The sequence below is a fragment of the Macaca fascicularis genome, chromosome 5, assembly GCF_037993035.2.
Source record: "Macaca fascicularis isolate 582-1 chromosome 5, T2T-MFA8v1.1".
Lineage (NCBI taxonomy): Eukaryota > Metazoa > Chordata > Mammalia > Primates > Cercopithecidae > Macaca > Macaca fascicularis.
The window spans coordinates 50,435,233-50,461,127 of NC_088379.1; the positions used below are offsets into that span (position 1 = coordinate 50,435,233).

Genomic DNA, 25,895 nt, shown 5'->3' on the forward strand with positions numbered 1-25,895 from the left:
ATAAATGTTCTTAGAAAACTATTATATACTAGCTCAGAAAGCTACTATAATTTGGTTAAAGACCAAATTATAATATATATTAGTACTATTTTCAAATAAATTATATGTGATCTTAAAATCACCTTTGTTTTAAAAAAAGTGGCAACTGAAGAATGATGAGGTTCATAAGTATGGAACGAAGAGCTTTATTTTTCATAAACGGTTGCAGCCTGCAAGTGGCCATTTTGATAGGCTGAAAAGCATAATCTCCCATCAGAAGCCAGGAACAAGCACTTCAAGGGTGAGAAGAATAAGACAGGAATTTATGCTGAAGTGGGTGGCCAAATATACATATTCAATAAGCTATAGGAGGAGTCATGAATATTTATAAAATGAGAAACGCATGTGCAATTGACCTTCATGCCTCTTGTCACACCAAGTGTCAGGTTCCAGCCCATGCTGAGGTCCAAGGGGAGTGGGTGGATGGGTGGCAGATAGCTGAAAGAACACTCAGGGGGCTGTAGGCAGGTAAAATATGGTTTTATTCAGCAGCTCTCTTACACTGTTCCTTTGTCTCAACTGTCTGCTCCAGCTGCATCCCTTTTCAGCAGTCAGCTCTGCAGCTCTTGTCACTCCTGCACTTATAGCTGCATTCCATGGCACACTTGCTGGTTTCTGGCTCCCCCCATGTCCATCTGCAAGATGGTTGGCTCTCCCTACAGGGTCAGGAGCTTCACTCTCTCCCTCTGAGTGTGTGCCCCATGTACAGTGTCTGCAGGGCAGCTGTAGCTTTTACAAACAATAGTGGCTTTAAGCCAAGTATAAGCTTACGCACATGCGTTATACAACAAGTGGAGTTGTGTGCCTGTGCTCCAAACTTGCTGAGTCATGCTGGCCTGCATGTCTGCCTCGGCCTACTCTTGACCAAAGCACATCCATTTACCTTACACCTCTCCATGAGACCCATGTTCAAAAATGGTGGCCTTAGCATGATCCCAGGGTGAAGTTTTTGGGCCTCTGATGTCAAAAGGTGAAACAGGCCAGATGTGTTGGCTCAAACCTGTAGTACCAACACTTTGGGAGGCCAAGATGGGCAGATCACTTAAGCCTAGGAATTTAAGACCAGCCTGGGCAACATGACAAAACCCATTTCTACAAAAAATACAAAAATTAGCTGGGGAGACTGCAGTGAGCTGTGATCATGCCACTACACTATAGCCTGGGAAACAGAGTGAATGAGAACAACAAGAAAACAAAAAAACCAAAAAAAAAATGTGAAGCTGAGACATGAAAATCCTCACTGCACATCCTCCTTACGCTGGCAAGAACCACCCCATGGTAGAAGCCAACTTCTGGTGCCGTGTTTTCTCACCAGGTCCCTGTGACAAGGAAGTGGCAGTGACGGCCATGACACAGAAGCACTACCTTGAAGCTTCAGAGCAGGAACTGCACAACAGCTGCCAGGGCCAAGCCTGCTATCTCCTATGATAAGAGCACTTTTGAAGAAACATGTCCATACTGTTTGCAGTTGTTGATTCTGGATAACTTTTGAGTGTGTCTCAAACCCAAAGCCACATTGACACCCAAAATACAGAAACTGATTAATCGAGAAGGATGAAATTATACACTCAGTTTTAAAGAAGCAAAAATTGTGAAAAAGTTCAGAGACTCCAAAAGTGTATTGTTGATTACTTGTAAAACATGCCACAGAACAGTGAAACATCATGGTAAGAGCAGAAGCTTTCTATTAGCATTGAGGAGCAATCCTAGTACTCCTACAAGTAAACTCAGCCTGAAGACACCAAAGAGAAGGACTGCAAACCCAAATCATGAGATGTCTGATTCCAAAGGCAAGAGCCCAATATTGATTTCAGAACACCTACGTCTGGAGAGTTAGTATCTTCTTGCTCCTCAAAGAATGTGAGCAAAACAAAGAAACGTTTCTCTCAATGAAATGTTGGCTCCCTCTTGGCTCCCTCCCATTTTGGGGAAATGCTTTTCTACATAATTCCAGGTTTTTCTTGTAAAAACTATTCCTTAGTCAGAATGAATCCCAAAAGAATCCATAGGTAGACTTCAGAAATTTCTTTATCTTCTCTGAAGGGTGGACTTTGACAATAAGAAATGCCTCATGTCAGTCAGTTCTAAAACTAAAGTTAGTGAGACAACTTTTTAAACTTTTATTTATTTTTTGAACACATAGAAACTTGATCTGAGTGAAAAACAACAACAAAAAAAAACCAGCCCATGGTTGGTGATCTCTTATCATGAAGGAATGCTGGTTTGTTGTTTTGTGGAAACTGCAAAAGGGACGGTCAGTGTCAGGGTGTTGGTTAAACGAAGGGTGGAGTGAATCTTTCCAAAGGGCTGGTTTCTGTTTACTCCTTAGGGAAAAAATTCTAATGGTGGTTAGCAAGGGAGGGGGTATAATGAGGCATGATATGGTTTGGCTGTGTCTCCCCACCAAATCTCAACTTCAATTGTATCTCCCAGAATTCCCAGGTGTTGTGGGAGGGACCCAGGAGGAGGTAATCGAATCATGGGGGCCAGTCTTTCCCATGCTATGTTATTCTTGTGATAGTGAATACATCTCACAAGATCTGATGGGTTAATCAGGGGTTCCACTTTAGCTTTTTTTTTTTTTTTGAGATGGAGTCTAGCTTTGTCACCCAGGCTGGAGTGCAGTGGCACAATCTCGGCTCACTGCAACCTCCACCTTCCGGGTTCAAGCAATTCTCCTGCATCAGTGAAACCCTATCTCTGCATATTTTTAGTAGAGATAGGGTTTCACTATGTTGGCCAGGCTGGTCTTGAACTCCTGACCTCATGATCTGCCCACCTTGGCCTCCCAAAGTGCTGGGATTACAAGCGTGAGCCACTGCGCCCAGCCCCGCTTTAGCTTCTTCCTCATTTTTCTCTTGCCACCACCACGTAAGAAGTAACTTTCACCCGCTGCCATTATTCTGAAGCCTCTCCAGCCATGTGGAACTGTAAGTCCAATTAAACCTCTTTTTGTTCCCAGTTTTGGGTATGTCTTAATCTGCAGAATGAAAACAAACTAATACAGTAAATTGGTACTAGTAGAGTGAGTGGGACATCACTGAAAAGATACCTGAAAATGTGGAAGCAACTTTGGAACTGGGTAACAAGCAGAGGTTGGAGCAGTTTGGAGGGCTCAGAAGAAGATGGGAAAATGTGGGAAAGTTTGGAACTTCCTAGAGACTTGTTGAATGGCTTTGCCCAAAATGCTGACAGCAATATGGAGAGTAAGGTCCAGGCTGAAGTGGGCTCAGATGGAGATGAGGAACTTGTTGGGAATTTGAGCAAAGATGACTCCTGTTATGTTTTAGCAAAGAGACTGGCAGCATTTTGCCCCTGCCCTAGAGATTTGTGGAACTTTGAACTTGAGAAAGATGATTTAGGGTATCTGGTGGAAGAAATTTCTAAGCAGCAAAGCATTCAAGAGGTGACTTGGATACTGTTATAGGCATTCAGTTTTTTAAGGGAAGCAGAGCATAAAAGTTTGGAAAATTTGCAGGCTGACTATACAATAGAAAAGAAAAACCCTTTTTCTGGGGAGAAATTCAAGCTGGCAGAAATTTGCATAAGTAGTAGGGAGCCTAATGTTAATCCCCAAGACCTTGGGTAAAATGTCTCCAGGCCAGGTCAGAGACCTTCACACAGCCCCTCCCATCACAGGCCTGGAGGCCCAGGAGGAAAAAACGGTTTTGTGGGCCAGGCCCAGGGTCCCTGTGCTGTGTGCACCCTATGGACTTGGTGCCCTGTGTCCCAGCCATTTTAGCTGTGGCTGAAAGGGGCCAACATAGAGCTCAGGCTGTGGCTTCAGAGGGCAGAAGCCCCAATTCTTGGCAGCTTCCATATGGTGTTGAGCCTGCAGGTGCACAGAAGTTGTGAATTGAGGTTTGGGAACCTCCGCCTAGATTTCAGAAGATGTATGGAAATGCCTGGATGTGCGGGCAAAAGTTTGCTGCAAGGATGGGGCCCTCATGGAGAACTTCTGCTAGGGCAGTGCAGAAAGGAAATGTGGGGTCAGAGCCCCCATGCAGAGTCCCTACTGAGGCACTGCCTAGTGGAGCTGTTAGAAGAGGGCCACCATCCTCCAAACCCCAGAATGGTAGATCCACCAACAGCTTGCACAATGCACCTGGAAAAGCTACAGACACTCAGTACCAGCCTGTGAAAGCAGCCAGAAGGGAGGCTGCACACTGCAAAGCCACAAGGGTGGAGCTTCCCAAGACCATAGGAACCCACCTCTTGCAGCAGCATGACCTGGATGTTACTTGGAATCAAAGGAGATCATTTTGGAGCTTTAAAATTTGACTTCCCTGCTGGATTTCAGACTTGCATGGGCCCTGTAACCCCTTTGTTTTGGCCAACTTCTCCCATTTTGAACAGCTGTATTTACCCAATACCTGTACCCCCATTGTATCTAGGAAATAACTAGCTTGCTTTTGATTTTACAGGCTTATAGGCAGAAGGGACTCACCTTGTCTCAGGTGAGACTTTGGACTGTTGACTTTGGGGTTAATGCTGAAATGAGTTAAGACTTTGGGGGACTGTTGGGAAGGCATGATTGGTTTTGAAATGTGAGGACATGAGGTTTGGAGGGGCCAGGGGTGGATTGATATGGTTTGGCTGTCTCCCCACCCAAATCTCAACTTGAATTGTATCTCCCAGAACTCCCATGTATTGTGGGAGGGACCCAGGGGGAGGTAATTGAATCATGGGGGCCAGTCTTTCCCATGCTATTCTTGTGATAGTGAATAAGTCTCACAAGATCTGATGGGTTTATCAGGGATTTCTGCTTTAGCTTCGTCCTCATTTTTATCTTGCCACTGCTGTGTAAGAAGTTCCTTTCACCTGCCACCGTGATTCTGAGGCCTCCCCAGCTAAGTGGAACTGTAAGTCCAATTAAACTTCTTTTGGTTCCCAGTTTTGGGTATGTCTTTATTAGCCGCATGAAAATGAACTAATACAAGGTGTGTCTGACTTTCCATCCTGTCATGTCCAGGAACTCAATGTTCAAGGTTTCTCTGGGGTCCTCTTGGCCAAAAGAGTGTCCATTCAGTCAGTTGGGGGACTTAGGATTTCTTTTTTGTTTCTCAGTTATAAGACCTTCATGTGACAGCCAGAGAAATGGAATGAAGACATGGAGACACCAAGATAAATCTGAACACAAAGCCCTTGTTAAGTCCCCCAGTTTATTACTGTTAGATCATACCCCTTATCCAATCATGTTTCTCCATAAGTATCCACTTTTCATCAAACCTAAACATAAAAATACACAGTTTCCTCCATTTTGGGGGTCTTCATTTCTGAAGGCTGCATGTCACATAAAACTTTGGTTAAATAAATTTGTTACACTTTTCTCTTGTTAATTTGTTTTTTGTTATGGGGTGTAAGCCATGAACCTTGCAACAAGCAAGGAAAAAATATTACTCTTTCTTCCCTACACCATTGTACTAATTTCTTTTTTAAAAAATTATTCTATCCTTCATGAATAGGAGCTATGCCTAATAAAAATTCCCATAGCTGAGCTTACATAACAAGTAGTGATTAGCTGTGCAGATGCAAAACACTAAAATAAAATAAGCTCTGATTCAGGTTGGGAAGCAAATGTTGGACCCCTGCAGAGACTGCAAAATCCCAAAGAAAGACCTTCCCTTCTGCTACCTACATAGCCATCCAAAGAGCAAGGAATGCTGAACACGTGTAAGTGCTTCAACAGCAATGTCAAATCTGAACTGAAGGTTAAAAAAGACAAAAATACTAGCAAAAGAGTGATCTAGAGGATATTGCTGTCTTGTAACTTTTAATTTTTTTTGTTTTAAAATTAATATTTACTGGGAGGAATGAGCTTTCTTATCATAAAACTAATATTCACTGCCGAAAAAGTAGAAAAGAAAGAAAAGCCAAAAAAAAGGTTCATGAAAACGTTTCCTCATCAGGAAATAATTCATGCTAACCCTTTGGGATGCATTCTTTCCACATACACATTTTAATTGTAGTGTGATGGGTTCCGCACCAGGTTACTGAAGGGTGCACGCCTACTGCTTGAACCTTGAAGACCAGGTGGTGAGTCAAGGCCATGGTGTGCAGCTGAGGAACAGGTATCCCTGAGAACCTAAGCATCTTGGGGAGTGTCTGAGAACCTACCAAGAAAAACAGTCTCATCACTCAAACACAGTAGGCAAAGAGCCAGAAAATTAGCTTACAAATAGTTTAGAGATGGGAGGTGGCACAGATCTCTAGAGCAGTCCAGCTGCTGTCCAAGAGTGCCCTGTATGTAAATCTTAACAAACACATCTACTTGCCAAGCTGGACTTTTCCAAATAAAATTCTTTTATCTCTTGGCTCCCTCCCACTTTGAGGGAACATTTTTCTAAACAATTCCAGGTTTTTCTTGTAATATTAATGCACTTAAATATGCTGTTTGTTAGTCATGTGTAAAGGAGACAGGGTCACTGTGGACTCCTGTGGTTCAGACGTAGCACAGAAGTTGCTAGAAGCTGATGAGAGTAATAGTAATCATACCATTCTTGGCATGATTAGCAGGAGAAAAAGCGGCCGGGTACAGTGGCTCACACCTGTAATCCCAGCACTTTGGGAGGCCGAGGCAGAAGGATCACTTGAGGTCAGGAGTTTGAGATCAGCCAGGCCAACATGGTGAAACCCTGTTTCTACTAAAAATACACAAATTAGCTGGGTGTGGTGGTGGGCACCTATAATCCCAGCTACTCGGTGGGCTGAGGCAGGAGAATCGCTTGAACCCGGGAGGTGGAGGTTGTAGTAAGCTGAGATTGTGCCACTGCACTCTAGCCTGGGTGACAGAGCAAGATGACTCTGTCTAAAAAAACAGGAGAAAAAGGTTTATTTGTATGCACCCAGAAGCCAATAAAAGGAGTAGCTGGCTTATCAAATGGTTAAAGTTAAAGGCTTATATACCTAAATTAGCAGGGGAAAAGGAGGGAGGCGAAAAGGCTTCTATGGGAAAAAACAATTAGGTTTCTTTAGGAAAGACAAATGAAGTTTTAGGAGAACAAATAGGAGATAAGAAAATTTGTGATAATGTTGCCTATACAGGCAAGCGGTGTTTCCAGCTTCTTTGGGGCCATAAAACTCCCCAGAAGAGGTAATTTATAGTAGATTTACTCTTTCTCTCTCTCCTGGGAGTGGAAGCCACCTCATGAGGGAATTTATGGCAGTCCTCATTTCTCAGAGGTTTCTGCTTGAAGTCAGATAAGAGAATCTCCAAGTAGGTTTCTTTTTTTTTTTTTTTTTTTTTTTTTGAGACGGAGTCTTGCTTTGTCACCCAGGCTAGAGTGCAGTGGCCAGATCTCAGCTCACTGCAAGCTCCGCCTCCCAGGTTCATGCCATTCTCCTGGCTCAGCCTCCCGCGTAGCTGGGACTACAGGCGCCCGCCACCTCGCCCGGCTAGTTTTTTGTATGTTTTAGTAGAGACGGCGTTTCACCATGTTAGCCAGGATGGTCTCGATCTCCTGACCTCGTGATCCGCCCGTCTCGGCCTCCCAAAGTGCTGGGATTACAGGCTTGAGCCACCGCGCCCGGCCTTCCAAGTAGGTTTCTTTCTGCATCTGTTGAATCTCAAATGCCTTCAGCTCAAAATAATCTTCGTATCAAATCTGGGGTTCCAAATGGGTCTCACACCTTCAAAGGGGAAAAGCCACCAAGGCATGGAAGCTAATGCTTTTTGAATCATGCCAGTGGGCTGGGCTCTTGACTCACCACAGTTCCATGAAAGTGTGACAGGAAGTGGGTCCTGATCCAGACCCCAAGAGAAGGTTCTTCGATCTTGCACAAGAAAGAATTCAGGCCGAGTCCATAAAGTGAAAGCAAGTTATTGTTTTTGTTTTTTTTTTTTTTTTTTTTTTAGAGAAACGTTGTATTTAATGGTAAAGCTTAGTACACCCCAACACCAGGAATGGCATGGAGTCGCAGCGGCAACAGGCAGGTGACCCCCACGGAGCCTCACGTGGCGAAGAGGATGAGGAAGGCGACCATCAAACAGAAGAGCCCCATGGCCTCAGACAGGGCAAAGCCCAGAATGGCATAGGAGAAGAGCTGCTGCTTGAGAGATGGGTTCCTGGCATAGCCAATGATCAAGCTGCCAAACACCGTTCCAATGCCAGCCCCTGAACCAGCCACACCAACTGTGGCTGCCCCAGCACCAATAAACTTGGCTGCTGTGTCAATGTCCCGGGAGACAACACTGGTCTGGAACTCCCGTCTGGCCACCTGGAGTGGGAAGCTGCTGTAGGAAGGCTGTTTAGATGAATTCACTGGGCTATTCAGGAAGGAGGCAGACACAGGCCTGATTAGACCCCTGGTACAGCGGATCAGAGCTGGAGAAATGAGTAATGCCCCGGTAGTCTGCATTTTTTCAGTCTCCCAGCTTTAGCCCTTGGTCTCAGCTCTCAGCTTCCCCCACCCCGAAAGCAAGTTTATTGAGAAAGTAAAGGAACAAAAGAATGGCTACTCCATAGACAGAGCAGCCCCGAAGTCCGAAGACCGCTGGTTGCCCATTTTTATGGTTATTTCTTGATGATATGCTAAACAAGGGGTGGAATATTTATGCTTCCCCTTTTAGACCATATAGGGTAACTTCCTGCCATTGCCATGGCATTTGTAAACAGTCATGGTGCTGGTGGGAGTATAGCAGTGAGGATAACCAGAGGCCACTCTCGTGGCCATATTGGTTTTGGTAGGTTTTAGCCAGCCTGTTTACTGCAACCTGTTTTATCAGCAAGGTGTTTATGACCTGTATCTTGTGCCAACCTCCTATCTCATCCTGTAAGTTAGAATGCCTTAACCATCTCGGAATACAGTCCAGTTGGTCGCAGCCTCATTTTATCTAGCTCCTATTTAAGATGGAGTTGCTCTGGTTCACACGTCTCTGACAAAAGTGGAAGCATTCTACTTTTATTCCACAAGCATTTAGTGAGTGAACCCTAAGTGGAAGATTTTACAACCAGGCATTGAGGATGCAAAACCAAATAATCTCAGCTGTGATCTGAGCTACTCAGGAGGCTGAGGCAGGAGAATCGCTTGACCTGGGAGGTGGTAGTTACAGTGAGCCGAGATCGCATCACGGCACTCCAGCCTGGGTGACAGAGTGAGACTCTATCTTAAAAAAAAAAAAAAAAGGGTTAAAATTTCAGGATCCTCTAAATTTATTACGCCCAGGGGAAAGTTAAACCCTGGAGACTGAAACACAAAACATGTTTATAACTTCTGTTTCTTAGATTATAGATTAACTCTTTTCCATAAATGTTCCATTAATGACTAGAAAAGACCAGAAACCAGGCCCCTCCCCTTCCAATCATTGGTTTTTGTTATAGATTAACTGCTTCCTTCATTGTCCCATATCTAACACAGACCAAATGATGCAGAAGACCCCGTGACTGTTACCTCTTCAGTGTGGAATGTTAAATATACCTTTCCTGAGAAAAAAGACCACCTCAACGAATCCAATCATTGTAACTATGCGCTAAGCCTCATGTAGAAAGGTACTGAAATTCTGTTATGCTTCTCTATCTTTTGTCTAAATAAACAACCCTAAACTTCTACACTTCAGAACCGTGACTTTCATTCTTTGCAATCTGTTTTCCGAGTAGCTGTCCTCAAACTTTGCATTTGAACAAACTCTTTTTTCTTGAAGGCATTGCAGTCTAACGGAAATCAAAGTGGGTTGATGATTGCTGTACACTGTGGCTGGTGCTGTGATAGAGATGGGCATTCTGCACACAAACAGGTGCCACAGAAACACAGAGGAGGAACACCTGCATCTGCTGGTTGCAGCCCTCTGGCTGAATCGGAACCTGAGAGGTATCTTATTTGACCTATGCAGTTGTTATGGGTTGAATTGTTATGGGTTGAATTGATATGATGGAAACTTAACCCCCTGTACCTCAGAATATGATCTTATTTGGAAACAAGTAGTTGCAGATGAAATTAGTAAAGATTCATACTGGAGTAGGGTTGGCCCCTACTCCAATATGACTGATGTCCTTATAAAAAGACTGTAAGCTGGACATGGTGGCTCATGCCTGTAATCCCAGCACTTTGGGAAGCTGAGGTGGGCGGATCATGAGGTCAAGAGATCGAGACCATCCTGGCCAATATGGTGAAGCCCCATCTCTACTAAAAAGTACAAAAACTAGCTGGGTGTGGTGGCGTGAGCCTGTAGTCCCAGCTACTCGGGAGGCTGAGGCAGGAGAATTGCTTGAACTAGGGAGGCGGAGGTTGCAGTGAGCCCAGATCATGCCATTGCATTCTAGCCTGGCAACAGAATGAGACTCTATCAAATAAATAAATAAATAAATACTGTAGGCCAGGAACAGTGGCTCATACCTATAATCCCAGCACTTTGGGAGGCTGAGGCAGGTGGATCATTTGAGGTCAGGAGTTTGAGACCAGCCTGGCCAACATGATGAAACCCTGTCTCTACTAAAAATATTTTAAAAATTAGCTGGGCGTGGTGGTGCATGCCTGTAATCTCAGCTACTCGGGAGGCTGAGGCAGGAGAATTGCTTGACCTGAGATGGTTACAGTGAGCCGAGATCGCATCACGGCACTCCAGCCTGGGTGACAGAGACTCTATCTAAAAATAAAATAAAATAAAATAAAATTTCAGGCTCCTCTATATTTATTACGCCCAGGGGTAAGTTAAGCCCTGGAGACTGAGACACAGAACATGTTTACAACTTCTTTTTCTTAGATTATAGATTAACTTTTCCATAAATGTTCCATTAATGACTAGAAAAGACCAGAAACCAGGCCCCTCCCCTTCCAATCACTGGTTTTTGTTATAGATTAACTGCTTCCTTCATTGTCCCATGTCTAAAACAGACCAAATGACGCAGAAGACCCCGTAACTGTTCCCTCTTCAGTGTGGAATGTTAAATATGCCTTTCCTGAGAAAAAAGACCACCTCAACGAATCCAGTCATTGTAACTATGCGCTAAGCCTCATGTAGAAAGATACTGAAATTCTGTTATGCTTCTCTATCTTTTGTCTAAACGATCCTAAACTTCTACACTTCAGAACAGTGACTTTCGTTCTTTGGAATCTGTGTTTTCTGAGTAGCTGTCCTCAAACTTTGCATTTGAACAAACTCTTTTTTGTTTGTTTGTTTTTTGTTTTTAGAGACAGGGTCTTCCCCTGTCACCCAGGCTGGAGTACACTGGCATGATCACGGCTCACTGCAGCCTGGAATCTCCTGGGCTCAGATGATCCTCCCACCTCAGCCTCTTGAGTAGCTAGGACTGCAAGTGTGCACCACCACACCCAGCTAATTTTTGTATTTTTGGTGGAGACAGGGTTTCACCATGTTGCCCAGGCTGGTCTCGAACTCCTGAGCTCAAGTGATCCTCCCACTACGGCCTCCCAAAGTGCTGGGCTTACAGGTGTGAACCACTATACCAGGCCTGCACAAACTTTTTAAACTAGATTCTGACCCTTTGGATGATTTTTAGGTTGACATGATGATGTGAAGACACAGAGGGAGAACATCATGTGATCACAGAGGAAGAGACTGGAGTGATGTGTCTGAGTCAAGGATGTCCCCACTGACACTTCAGTTTTGGAATTCTAACCTCCAGAATTGTGAGAGAATACATTTCCATGGTTTTAAGCCATCCAGTTGGTGACACTTCATTACAGCCACCCTAGGAAATGAATACAACAGTGTCACATGGTTAGACACTGTGATCCTTTGTCCCCTTTCCTGATGTTCTCTTTCCTGCAGCTGAGGTGAGCTCCACAATCATAATACCCCTGCCTCTCCCTCTCACTGCACTCACTCTTCCACAGCAGGAGAAGTAAATTGTGATTGCTGAGTTTGGGATACAGGAACAGGGCTCTTGTCCTAGCTCTGTCTTATCCCATTGTCCTCTTTGCTCCTGCCCTGAGGGTCTCCCTTCTTTCTGCTCAGTTCTGCCATGCTCTTAGAGCTTTAAATGTATTTGGGTTCCCAAGAACCAAAGCCTGAGATGAAAGTTCTTGTTTCAGTGCTTCACTGGTGGATGCTCTCAGGAGAAGCAGAGTGAGGAATGCAGGATGGCATGGAGGTTAAAGCTAAGTGAGAAAGTGGTCTCAGCTGCATGTCTTCACTCTAATCCTGTGTCCGGAATTGGTGGGTTCTTGGTTTCACTGACTTCAAGAATGAAGCCGCGGACCCTCGCGGTGAGTGTTACAGTTCTTAAAGATGGGGTGTCCGGAGTTTGTTCCTCCATACGTTCAGATGTGTCTGGAGCGTCTTCCTTCTGGTGGGTTCGTGGTCTCGCTGTCAGGAGTGAAGTTGCAGACCTTTGTGGTGAGTGTTACAGCTCTCAAAGGGAGCGCATCTGTAGTTGTTCGCTCTTCCTGCTGGGTTCATGGTCTTGCTGGCTTCAGGAGTGAAGCTGCAGACCTTCGCAGTGAGTGTTAACAGCTCATAAAGGCAGCGTGGACCCAAAGAGTGAGCAGTGGCAAGACTTGTTGCAAAGGGTGAAAGAACAAAGCTTCCACAGTGGGGAAGAGGACCCAAGCACGTTGCTGCTGGCTAGCTTGGGCAGCTTGATTTTATTCCCTTATCTGACCCCACCCACATCCTGCTGATTGGTCCATTTTACAGAGAGCTGATTGGTCCATTTTACAGAGAGCTGATTGGTCCATTTTATAGAGCGCTGATTGGTCCATTTTGACAGAGTGCTGATTGGTGCATTTACAATCCTTGCACTAGACACAGAGTGCTAGATAGAAAAGTTCTCCAAGTCCCCACTAGGTTAGCTAGACACAGAGTTAGCTAGATACAGAGTACCAATTGGTGTATTTACAAACCTTGAGCTAAACACAGAGTACTGACTGGTGTATTTACAAACCCTGAGCTAGACACAGAGTGCTGATTGGTGTGTTTACAATCCTTGAGCTAGACATAGAGTGCTAGACAGAAAAGTTATCCAAGTCCCCACTAGGTTAGCTAGACACAGAGTTAGCTAGATACAGAGTACCAATTGGTGTATTTACAAACCTTGAGCTAGACACAGAGTACTGACTGGTGTATTTACAAACCCTGAGCTAGACACAGAGTGCTGATTGGTGCGTCTACAATCCCTCAGCCAGACTTAAAAGCTCTCCAAGTCCCCACCAGACTCAGGAGCCCAGTCGGCTTCACCCAGTGGATTTCTCACTGGGGCTGCAGGTGGAGCTGCCCGCCAGTCCCACACCTCTCCCTCCACATCTCCCCGCAAGCAGAGGGAGGCGGCTCCAGCCTCAGCCAGCCCAGAGAAGGGCTCCTACAGTGCCATAGCAGGCTGAAGGGCTCCTCAAGAGCCACCAGAGTGGACGCCAAGGCCAAGGAGGCACCGAGAGCGAGGGCTGCTAGCACATTGTCACCTCTCAATCCCATGAAGGTGCTCTGGAACACAAATGGCCACACAGAGTCAGTACCTTTGAGAAGAGGGGGATGGCCTTTTTTTCCTTTCCTGTGAGTCAGTCATCAGACCAGGGGCAGATGGATGAGAATGTGGCAGAGCCTCCTGGGCAGGGCAGGTCCAAGGCAGCTCCTATGTGGCTGAGGGCAGTTCTCCAGCAACAGGGCAGCTGTGGAGTCCATCAGCCCAGAGTCACAGCAGCTGGGAGGCAAGGGTGACGGGAGCACCTGATGGCAAAGGGGATCTGGGCCTGCAGGTACCTCATACCTCCATCACAGAGAAGTTGTTATATTGTTCAGTGTTTCTCCTGCCTGGGGGTCACATGAATGGAAGAATCAGAGCCAGAAGTCCTTTCTTCTTGCAGTGTCCTTCTTGCACCCTCTATCGACAAAACCTAACAAAGTGCTTGCTGTTAAGGAGAACTGCTTATAGGGTCCAGCAGGTTAACACAGAGCAAATAGCAGAGTAGCTTTTAAGCTGAGCAGTAATACACTGATAAGTGGCACACTCATTAAGATCGCATTTATGAAACCCATCTAATTGTCCCATAGAACTGATGTTTAATCGTTTCTTTTGAATAAACATAGAAATTTACCCTCCCAGTCTTGAAACTTAAGAAAGTTACATTTCTCTTATGTGAGTTCCTTTCTCAGGAAACCAACCATCAGGTCTCCCACATACTATCCAGGAAGTGAAACTTACCAGATCACTACATCTGGACAATGAGACACCAGACCCCTCATCTATCATGATTGCATAAGTGACCACCTACTTCCTATGGATGAACTTTTCCTTAGCCCTCCCTAATTCCTGTTTTTGTGCATGAAGTTACATTTCTTCTCTGCTATATAAACCCTTAATTTTAGTTGGTCAGAGAGATGGATTTGAGACTGATCTCTCATTTCTTCAGCGGAAGCACCTGATGAAAGCCTTCCTCCTTGGCAATACTCATTGTCTCAGTGATTGGCTTTCTGTGTGGCAAGCAGCAAAACCTAGACTAAACCCCTGGTGTTTCTGTGACATTTAGACACTAAACCTTCCTTTGTGTTTCTTCTTTTTCTTCCTTTTTAAAATCTTTTTGTGTGTTTATAATAGCAATACAAAAATTAGCAAAAGAGCCTCTCCTGTGTTGTTCCTTTGCTCAGGCCTGCAGGTGGGCAAGTGTCAGGGTCTTCGAACTACCAGGACTGAGTGCTGCAGTTATTAATGGGATGAGAAATGTCATGATAAACATACAAGGAGACCCATCTGGGCACAGCCCTTAAGGCCAACCCCTTTGGAGGCACTTCCCATGCGAAGGGAATTGTGCTGGTAAAGTAGGAATTAAAGCCAAGCAGCCTAATTCAGCAATGCATCTGTTCAGGCAGTGATGGCTGCTCAAACTTTAATGAGAAAAATGATGAAGGCTGTTGGATGTGGCTACAGAGAAGTCCCCAGTATTCAAAGACACCACAATGTTACCCAAATTACTTACCTACACCTTACCTCTGGTGGCTAGATTCGGTCACAAAGATCATGCTGTTGGTGACTTTCCTGGAGTCAGCCTTTGCCAAAGGAGCCAGTGCTTCTCTTTTGAGAGACAAGAAAAGGCCAAGATCTTAAGTTTTGATGATGTTAACACGGCAGTAGTACATTTTCATAAAATGTACTTATCATATTATATTTATATTTTATATATTTTTATATTAAAATATATTTTAAGATAAGCCTGGGCAACATAGCGAGAACTCACTTTTACCAAAATTTTTTTAAAAATTAGCCTGGTGTGGTGGCACACACCTGCGGTCCCAGCTACTTGGGAGGTTAAGGTGGGAGGATCATTTGAGCCCGGGAGGTTGAGGCTGCAGTGAGCCATGATTGTGCCTGGGCAACACTTTGTCATATATATATATGTATATATATATATATACACATATATATATATGTATATATATATATACACACATATATATATGTATATATATATATACACACATATATATATACACACACATATATATATATACACACATATATATATATATATTCCAAATGAAATAGCCAAAGAAAATAGAATCACATTGTATTTTTCATGTTTTTTCCATTATAGAACACATTGTCATTGTTATACTGAGAAGAGATAGAGAGGAGACCATGCAAAGCACCATAAAAAGTTTTTTCATGTTCTCTTGTCCGTGTTGATTGACCTCCAAAGTTAATTTCAAATAATTTGTTCAGCATTTACATGTGACTTTAGAACTGAGCAAACCCATCAGGCACAGAGCTTATTTATACTCCTGAACCTTGCAAAAAAAAAAAAAAGAGTCTGAACCACTTGCTATATTATACACTTCCTGTTCCCATATACTAGGAAATAGTTTTACATTACTTGTATTGCAGGATTTTTTTTTTTTTTTTTTGGTGTTTTAATTGTGCACTTACATGTATTAGAAAAGCTATTTTTCTAGTGATCAATAGAAAAATGTTCTAAAAATCATCAATTGCCTTCATCTTTATGGGGTGATTTTAGAAATTATTATTATTATGTTCTTCCATTTCTGGGAACATTACCATTTAGAGGATTAATGGTAATTAGTGAAAAGCATAATACAGTATATTTAATGAAAGATACCATTAATGTTATTCTATTTATGTCAACTTTTGTGAATGAAAGAAATGCTTTAAAAGATTGTCAATTTGATAGGTAAGTAGATTGGGGAACACTGTGGTGTCTTTGAATACTGGGGACACCTCTGTAGCCGCATCCAGTGGCCTATTCTCAGTCCTCATTCTCTCTGACCTCTTTGAAATGGTGAATTCTGTCCATCAGGCCCACACTCTTCTTTATTCTTTGGGGCCTAAAAGGCACTGAGCCGCCTCTTCTCTGTCCACTACTCCATACCTCTGTTTGCTCTTCTTTCCCTCTGACCGGGGGGTACGTCAGACAGTCCTCATTCTCCTCCTCTTCACTGTAATTATAGATTAAAAGACATCTTGCTGGTCATACATTCCAAATTCTTTCCCCCAAATTACCTGTCTTTAAAGTTTTCCATGAAAAAAACATGAAACTCTCATATCCATCTACATGCTCACAGCTAGGTCTCTAGAAGAACAGAACCATGAATCAGAAAATATGGATTCAAACCCCATATTTATTCACTCCTTGTGTGAACCTGAGGGTGCCACGTTGCCTCCATGAACCTCAGATTCCATATCTGTAAAATGGAGATCTCTGCAGTACCTTGCTGTGGAGGTCACATGGGAAGATAGACACGAAAGTGCTTTGTAAGGAATAACTCCTTCAGCAAGACCTTACAAAAATGCAGGCATGACTGAGGCAATCTTACACTTACTATTTCATTTGATTATAACAACAATCCTGTAAGTATATATTATTATTATTATTATTTTACAAAATGAGAGAAATTGGGGCTTAGAATGCTTGAGTATCTTGTCAAGGCCACAAAGCTAGTATGAGAGCTGTGATTAGAACCTTCTGTGTTTAATTCCAAAGCTCCCCCACAAGGTTCTTGGTTGCAGGTGACAGAAACCGACTGACAATTCTAATAGGAGGAAAGTGGAGGTTTACAATATTGGCCAGAGGCCTGAGGGCCAGACTTGGAAAATTAGCTGGAACAAAGGCAGCTCCAGAGAACAAGGGAGGAGAAAGTATATAAAGTCTTCTTTTCACCATGAGAGTCGAGAGGGACACTTTGACAACAGACACTGCTGTCATCTCAGTAGTGTCACTACAGTGGTCATGAACAAATCCTTGGTGTCATGTGGTCCAGATTCAAAGTGCCAAGTGAGCATCAGATTGATAGAACTTGGAGCATACAACCCGACCCTGGCCACAAAGGGAGGCGAGAGAGGTGTCCTCGCAATTCCCCTTCCATAATAAGGAGGAGGACACTGTGACATGCTAGGCAAGGCCCTTTCCAGTTTCTGAACATGCCCCTCTGTCCCCCACATATACCCTCACACACTCACACACACTCTTTCTTTCCTACCCCCTCAGAAAATGAAGTATTTTCTCTCTTGTTGAAAGCTAATATTTTTTAAAATCTCTTTTTGAAGCAGATATCTTCCCTCTTTCTTCATCTCTCCCCTGATTTTAACCTCTCTACTTGTCTTCAATTCATGAACAAAGGAGTTTGAGTCTCTCCAACAGCTACCAACGAGATTCACACAATGAAGCTGCTGGGTTCCACCATAAATTCTTAATCCCCAACCTCAAATGGGACTCAGCCCTGCCCAGAGATCACACACGTTTCTCACATCACCTCCCTTTTCCACTCACCAGAACAACGGCTTCACGTCTCCATACCTGTCAGATCCCTGAGGATGTGAGATCGGTTGCCCTCCAGGTTGGAGGGGGAAACCTATCTTCCCTCTCTCAGAAGTGAACGGTAAATGACTTCACAGCCTCAACTAGGAGTGGAAGCAAAGTGGAGTGTGGACTCTGGGGCACAGGAGAGGAGATCAGAGCAAGGAAGGAAGTAGATTTGCCTAAGACCCTCCTAAGCTGCTTCCAGATGGGCTGAGACATGACCCAGCTGAGAATGTAAAGAAATGTTTTGCAGTTCTTTCTGGTAATGGTCTGAATCTATATCTTTTTCCTGGGGACAAAGTCACAAAGTTACATAAGAATACAGTTTCTATAAAGGATGTATCATCACGTGTCAGATGAAGAAAGGAGGGCACGTTCAGAAGGTGGTGTTGGAATAATTAGTTTAAAATTCAGATAAATAAAAACCGTTTAGGTTCTTACCTCAATAATACCAAAATAAGCTCAAGATACTTTAAAGATATGTAAATTACAAGAACAAAAATTAATAAACTAAACTATAATTCAAAAAATGAGAAACTATAAGTTGAAGCAAAGTTGACAAACTCTAGGGCATACTTAACTACATTTAAAAAATTTAACTCCTATTTATAAAAATATAACTAGAGATGGGCACAGTGGCATGTGCTTGTAATCCCAGCTACTTGGAAGGCTGAGGGGGGAGGATTGCTTGAGCCCAGAGTTCAAGGCCAGCCTGAGAAACATAGCAAGGCTCACTGCAACCTCCACCTCCTGGGTTCAAGCGATTCTCGTGCCTCAGCCTCCCAAGTAACAGGGATTACAGGCATGTGCCACTACGCCTGGCTAAGTTTTGTATTTTTAGTAGAGAAGGGGTTTTGCCATGTTGCCCAGGCTGGTCCTGAACTCCTGAGCTCGGGTGATCCGCCCGTCTCGGCCTCCCAAAGGGCTGGGATTACAGGCGTGAGCCACCGCGCCCAGCCGGTTAAGTGTATTTTTACCAAAATTGCCACATAAGTATGGTATGAAAAATGCTGAGAGCAAAATAGTTTCATTGGCAAAGGACACTGTTGCAGGCTGAATTAGGTCCCCCACAAATTCATTTGTTGAAATCCTAACCCCCATTACCTCAGAAGGTGACTGTATTTTGAGATATGGTCTTTAAATAGGTAACTGAGGTTAAAAGAAGTCACGAGAGTTGACTTCAACACCAGTCACGTTGACTAATCCAACATGACTGACGTCACTCTAAGAAGAGACTAGGGCACAGACACACACAGGGAAGACTGTGTGAAAGTGCAGGGAGAAGATGACCATTTACAAGCCAAGGAGAAGAAATCACACCTGCCCGACACCTTAATCTTGGATTTCTAGCCTCCAGAATTGTGAAAATTTTCTGTTGGTTAAGCTCCTCAGTCTGTGGCACTTTGTTATAGAAGCCCTAGCAAAGTAATACAGACATAAATGATAGTTTACAGACGAGAATACAATTAATAAATAAAAGTAGGTATTCAATAAGCCAGGAGGGAAATCTTCACAAACTTGGTGACATTTGAGCTTGATCCTGAAAAATAAAGAACTGCTGACAACCAATCCTCCTGTAATTATTATTCTGTGTTGGTTTGCTTGTTTTTAAAGAAAATACCGCTGGGCATGGTGGTTCATGCCTGTAATCCCAGCACTTTAGGAGGCCAAGGCAGGCGGATCACCTGCGGTCAGGAGTTTGAGACCAGCCTGGCCAACATAGTGAAGCCCTGTCTCTACTAAAAATACAAAAATTAGCTGGGCATGGTGGCAGGTGCCTGTAATCCCAGCTACTCGGGAGGCTGAGGCAGGAGAATCATTTGAACCCAGGAGGCGGAGGTTGCAGTGAGCCGAGATCATGCCATTGCACTCCAGGGTGAGACTCCATGTCAAAAAAAAAAAACAAAAAACAAAACAAGAAAAAAAAAACGAAAAAAAAAAAAAAAAAAAGCAAAAAAAACTTCACATTTTGCCAAAGACGAGTACATTTGAAACACGAAACTTAATTTTGTAATTTTGTATATACAAAATGATTACAGGCAAGAAACTCATTTCAGGCTTGTTCAAATAGGAATGTGTGCCAGATACAATCTAAAAGTCATCTGCATTGCTTTGATAGGGTTTTGTGGTGAGCTAATCTTAGGGCAAGAGATGACAAATAGATTGGATGCTTTGAATGACCATTCGCTGTTGCTGTGGCATTTTGGCCATAGTCAGCGCTGGGTCTGCAGCTACCCCATGGGGGTGGATGTGGTGGACAGCCACACAGCTGCCATCCTAACTCCCTTCTAGTGTGCCCTCATGAACTGCAGAGTTGGGAAAATCAAAACCCACACTTTGCTTCCCTGACTTCCTTGCAGCCAGGTTCTAGACATGAAACGGATTAAGCAATGAGCCGCATGCACCACCCTATGGCTTCTGACCACCCAGATCACCTGGAGATGCTTGAATTTGCCTTACCTCAGCTTCCATGTCTGCAAAACGGGGATAAATAACAGTATCTACCTCATCTTTTTTTTTTTTCAGATGGAGTCTCACTCTGTCAACCAGGCTGGAGTGCAGTGGTGCAATCTCAGCTCACTGCAACCTCTACCTCCCAGGTTCAAGCAATTCTCCTGCCTCAGCCTCCCAAGTAGCTGGGACTACAGGTGCCCACCACAACTCCCAGCTAATTTTTTTATAGTTTTAGTAGAGACGGGGTTCCACCATGTTGGTCAGGCTGGTCTTGAACTCCTGACCTCAAATGGCCTGCCTGCCTTGGCTTCCTAAAGTGCTGAGATTATAGGTGTGAACCACCGCGCCTGGCCTTCATTGGGTTTGTATGAAAACTGAGTGAGTTAAGCATACAAATTGATTACCCTGGTACATAGTTAATATCAATAAATGTTAGCTCTATTATAATTGTTATTGTTGTTGTTTTGAGGGTGGGAGTGAGGCAGAGGCCATCTTTCCTGTGTGCTGTCTTCCTCTGGCAAGCACCGCTCTCAATCTCCAGGGACTTTCTACAGCAGGGTTCCAGTGTCTACCATTAGCTTCATGGGTGTCCAGCAGCAGCTGTCCTGGATCAACGTTGTGGAGGTGTATCCTTGAAGTCAACACACCCTCTTCTGCCTCTAATTCCCTGTTGGGCCAATTCTGCAGTGTGTTCCTGAGAATCATCTCAGAGGCCCGTCCTAGAGCCCTTTCTCCTAGCCCCTTCAATAATTTTATAAGTGCTTAATTAGCTTTCAAAAAAATTCTTTTCTGCTTAAAACACATGGAGTGGTGTCTATTTCCTATAACTAAATCTTGAATGATCTACCCATGTGAGCCTCTTTCTCAGTTTCTCTTTGCCCCATTTCTAGTTGTGAAGATACACAGGAAGATTAGTTTAGGAAAAGGATTCGGCATGCTAGATACAGGAACCACAGAGCTGTGTCAGTGTTGGCAAAGCCCAGCCTGGAACACACGTCTCCATTCTTCTTTTTTGTTAGCTCAAACTCCAAAGAAGGTGGCTTATCCAGATCTGCTAGCTGATCCTGTGATCACTTCCATCTCCCCATGGAGTCCAACTGCAGAGAATGGGAGGAAAGTAACGTACACTTAATTTATTGGCTTAGTTCAGGCTGCTGTAACAAGTACAAAGTACCACTGACTGGGAGGCTTATAAACAATGGTTGTTGCTCCCAGCTCTGGAGGTTGGAAGTCTAAGATCTAGGTGCCGGCAGAGTCAATGTCTGGTGAATGGATGGATAGATGACACCTTCTCACTGCGTCCTCACATGGTGGAAGGAGTAAGAGAGCTCTCTGGGTCCCTTTTATAAGGGCACTCATCCCATTCATGAGGGCTCTGCCCCCATGACCTAATCATTTTCCAATGTCCCCACCTTCTAATATTGTCCCCTTGGGCATTGGGTTTCAGCATATGATTTTTAGAGGGTCACAAACATTCAGTCGATGGCACTGGCATTCTCTATTTATGTGAGGGACACTCCCTCTAGAGGCCAGAGACCATTCTTAGTCATTTCATATCCCCACTATTGGCGCAATCTATTACATGCTCATTAAATGCCAAACCGAGCTGTTAAGCAGAGTCTATTATGTTATAGAATTCATGGATCTCCATGGGAAAGTAAAAGTTTCTGAGTATATGAAAGGAAAATTGCAATGTGGTTATTTCTATACAGGTTCAGTTTGGTTTTTTTGGCTGAACACTTTATTTGCTTTGAGCTGGGAAAGGAAACCCTAATCTGGTAAAACTTAATGAAACTATTTGGTCCATAATCCTTATTGCACTATTTTTCTCCTACATAAGTTAATTTTTTAAATATTCAGATTCTGTGACTAATATTTAGTAAATTGCCTTTACTTCCTAGTCAGAGTTCTTTGAATCACAGGTAAGAGAAACCCAAGCGAAGTAACCTAGGATGAAACAGAGGCTTTATTGTAAAACGCAGGGCTATTTCATAGATCCCAAGGCAGAATATACACTCAGGTTCACAAGCGACTGGCACCAGGAACCAGAAATCTACCAGAAACTAACTGCTTCGTCTCCCCCAGGCTACTAGGCCATTATCTACCTTTGATTTTCTAGGCCTAGCTGCTTCCCTTTCTCTCTCTGCAAATGGGCTCCTTGGCCTCTACAGATATGTCATGTGAGGGGATGATGACCACACCAAAATAGTAGCCTCAGAAACCCATTTATAGGGCCATGCATTTGCATATCAATAGGTACACTGCCGGGTCTGTCTCAATTTCCCAGAAAAAAGCAACCGAGCTTAAATTAGATTCCCATTCTTGGTCCATCAGCTGTGACCAGGAAACAGTGGCTATCACATAGAACAAATGCACAGAATCAACCGCACAGAAATCAACTCTGTGGACAGGTGGGAGGAGCAGTTCTTGGAGGCAGGAAGTGGAGGCAAACATACTAGAGCATTTGGGTGACAATATCCCAGAGAACAAAGACTTTGTAACTTTAATGTGAAATTAATGTAACTGTTAAATCGCATATAGGAATATCATGGCCTTCACATTTACAAAGTGGTGCCCTTTGCATGTGAATATGGACACTTGGCCCTCCACATCAACCAACCAGCTGATCTAATTCAACCAACTGCAGATCAAAAATATTAAGAAAAAGGCCAGGTGTGGTGGCTCATGCCACCTTTGGGAGGCCGAGGCAAGTGGATCACTTCAGGTCAGGAGTTCGAGACCAGACAACATGGTGAAAACCTACCTCTACTAAAAATACAAAAATTAGCTGGGAATAGTGGTGTGCACCTGTAATCCTAGCTACTGGAAAGACTGAGGCACAGGAATCACTTGAACCCAGGAGGCAGAGGTTACAGTGCAGACCACGCCACTGCACTCCAGCCTGGGCAACAGGGCAAGACTCTGTCTCTAAAAAAAAAAAAAAAAAAAAAATCCAAAATAACAATACATCAGTTAAAAAAAATACAAACACAAATATAGTATAACAACTATTTACATGGCATTCAGATTGCATTAGGTATTATCTTTTTCTTTTCTTTATTTTTTTAAAATTTCTTTATTTTTGAGACAGGGTCTCTCTCAATCACCCAGTCTGGAGTATGGTGGTACAATCATGGCTCATGGCAGCCTCGAACTCCTAGGCTCAAGGGATCCTCCAACCTCAGCCTCCTGAGAAGCTAGGACTACAGGTGCAAGCCAACACACACAGCTAATTTTTAAATGTTTTTGTAGACACAGGATCTGGCTTTGTTGCCCAGGTTGGTCTTGAACTCCTTGTCTGAAGTGATCTTCCTGCCTCGGCCTCCCAAAGTGCTGGGATTACAGGCATGAGCCATGGTGCCTGGCCTGTATTAGGCATTTTAAGTAATTTAGAGACAATTTAAAGTATGCAGAAGGATGTAGATAGGTTATATGCAAATATTACACCATTTTATATTAGGGACTTAAGCATCAGGGATTTGGGTGTCCATGGGGGTCCTGGAACCAGTCCCCCATGGATACTATATTAGTCAGGGTTCTCTAGAGGGACAGAACTAATAGAATATATATATATATTTATTAAGTATTAACTCACATGATCACAATGTCCCACAATAGGCCGTCTGCATGCTGAGGAGCAAGGAGAGCCAGTTCAAGTCCCCACACTGAAGAACTTGGAGTCCAATGTTCGAGGGCAAGAAGCATCCAGCATGGGAGAAAGATGTAGGCTGGGAGGCTAAGCCAGTCTCATTTTTTCACACTTTTCTGCCTGCTTTATATTCTAGCCATGCTGGCGACTGATTAGATGGTGCCCACCCAGATTAAATGTGGGTCTGCCTTTCCCAGCTCACTAATTCAAATCTTCTTCGGCAACACCCTCACAGACACACCCAGGATCAATGCTTTGCATCCTTCATTCCAATCAAGTTGACACTCAGTATTAACCATTACAGATACTGAGGGAACAACTTCTCATATTCTCATATAGCAACTTAAAATAGCCCACATTAGCTCGGTGGTTTTAGTGTTTCCCTTATGCAAGCAAGATGATATGGCTACTCTGAGAATCGTTATCAAAGTAACTAGAAAGTTAATTAATGAGATAAATAAAAACAGAACTTAGATTTTGCTTGGTGGCTAAATCGTGCTCAGCATGCAAATTAGGCCATTTGAAAGGGGCAGCCATTTATTCAGGCCACTAGGGCACCATTTAAGAAATTATTATTCTGGTAAATGAGGGTAAATAGGACCCTAGTGACCGAAAAATTTGAGGTTGTTTCCAAAAGCACTAATTTGTACCCAGGGAGTACAAAGAAGAATCTGGGTGGAATAAATAGCTGGATAAATAATGCAAAAGCAGAGAGTTTGGGCCAAAGTGGAACCCTATTTGAAAGATCAGGTACTGATGGTAAGTTTTAAAGTGTCTTTTACAGAAAGATGATAATAGCAAATTGATTGAGGCAGCGCTTTGACATTTGGGTGTCACTATTTAGGTCATGTACCACATGAATTCACAGATAAATTCACAGCTCAAGCTAAGTTTGGGACTGAAACCAAAACATGGCAATGTGAGCTTTGGGCAAGAGGAGCAGGCTCCTATTCTCACACGGTTCCTGGTATCGATGCTTTCGGCAACGTGCCCTCCTCACTGCTTATCTAAAGCTGATCCTTCCGCTGTGGCACATCTATTGTTAGTGAAAGGGTTTTGTTTCTGTTTTTGTTTTTCCTATGTCCACATGGGTGAGTTTTGTACACAGAAAGTTATTTTTATTTAAAAATTAACATTCAAATTGTTCAAAATCTAGTTATTTCTTTAGTTTTCAAGAAGTCACAGTTGTTTTTTGTTTTCTGTTTTTAGATGGGGTCTCACTCTGCCGCCCGGGCTGGAGTGCAGTGGTATGATCATAGATTACTGCAGTCTTGACCTCAGGGACCCAAGTGACTCTCCCACCTCAGCCTCCAAGTAGCTGGGACCACAGGCATGTACTACCATGCCCAACTAATTACTTATTTTTTCATTTTTTTGTAAAGATAGAGTTTTCCTATGTTGCCTAGGCTGGTCTTGAACCCCTGGGCTCAAACAGTCCTCCTACCTTGGCCTTCCAAAGTGCTAGGATTTCAGGCATGAGTCATTGCATTCAGTCAGAAGTCATGGTTTTAAAAGCATATAATACTCCTTATAAATATAGACAATTTCAACACTTACTTTAAAGAAAAAAGGTTAATTTAATTGGGTAAATTTCCTGAAATATTTCCAACTATATTTATACATTTAACATACTTCATTTTCCTTTCAAGTACTGCCTAAACAAACAAAACTTTCCCATTTTCTTAGGTAAGTTAATATCTAATAAGTTAAAACAATAATATTTCAACTTAAAATCATGAGCTAAATCAATTGCTCAATTACACACTTGACTGAGAATTACAAAGCTAAAGTATTACTCTAATAGGCCAAATTCTCTTAAATGTTTCCATATCAAATATGTACAGTTTCTTTAACCCCAAAATATTCATGTATAGGTGTAATTTCTCCTAAACATTCCTATACTTAATGCTCTCTGAGGTTGACAGATGCTTACTCACCAAGGAAAAGATTATGTCATTCCACATTCTTTGCAGAACAACCAGAGGTTTTAGCCAGGACATTAGGCCTAACTGCAGACCGCCAGGATGGCTTTCCTCACAACCCTGACTTT

General features: G+C 43.3%; 1 protein-coding gene, 1 long non-coding RNA gene and 1 pseudogene across 7 annotated transcripts; 2 read left to right on the forward strand and 1 right to left on the reverse strand.

Annotated features, from left to right (window-relative positions):
• Positions 1-1,386: 1,386 nt before the first annotated feature.
• On the forward strand, positions 1,387-2,094 carry LOC102121767 (UPF0711 protein C18orf21-like; annotated as a pseudogene).
• A 5,770-nt stretch (positions 2,095-7,864) lies between these two features.
• Positions 7,865-8,451, reverse strand: LOC102122149 (ATP synthase F(0) complex subunit C1, mitochondrial). The gene has a single exon (XM_005554905.5). It carries the CDS (start codon positions 8,395-8,397, stop codon positions 7,990-7,992), a length of 408 nt encoding a protein of 135 aa, XP_005554962.2. The 5' UTR covers positions 8,398-8,451; the 3' UTR covers positions 7,865-7,989.
• Positions 8,452-9,406: 955 nt separating this feature from the next.
• Positions 9,407-20,995, forward strand: LOC102122530 (uncharacterized). 6 transcript variants are annotated; one of them, XR_012434832.1, is made up of 5 exons: positions 9,407-9,527; positions 9,680-9,846; positions 11,496-12,204; positions 20,269-20,390; positions 20,666-20,995. It is a non-coding gene; the product is annotated as an uncharacterized lncRNA (long non-coding RNA). The 6 variants fall into 6 exon arrangements; XR_010586823.2 differs by having other exon boundaries at positions 11,496-11,772; positions 12,031-12,204; positions 20,269-20,995; XR_012434833.1 differs by having other exon boundaries at positions 11,496-11,772.
• Positions 20,996-25,895: the final 4,900 nt, after the last annotated feature.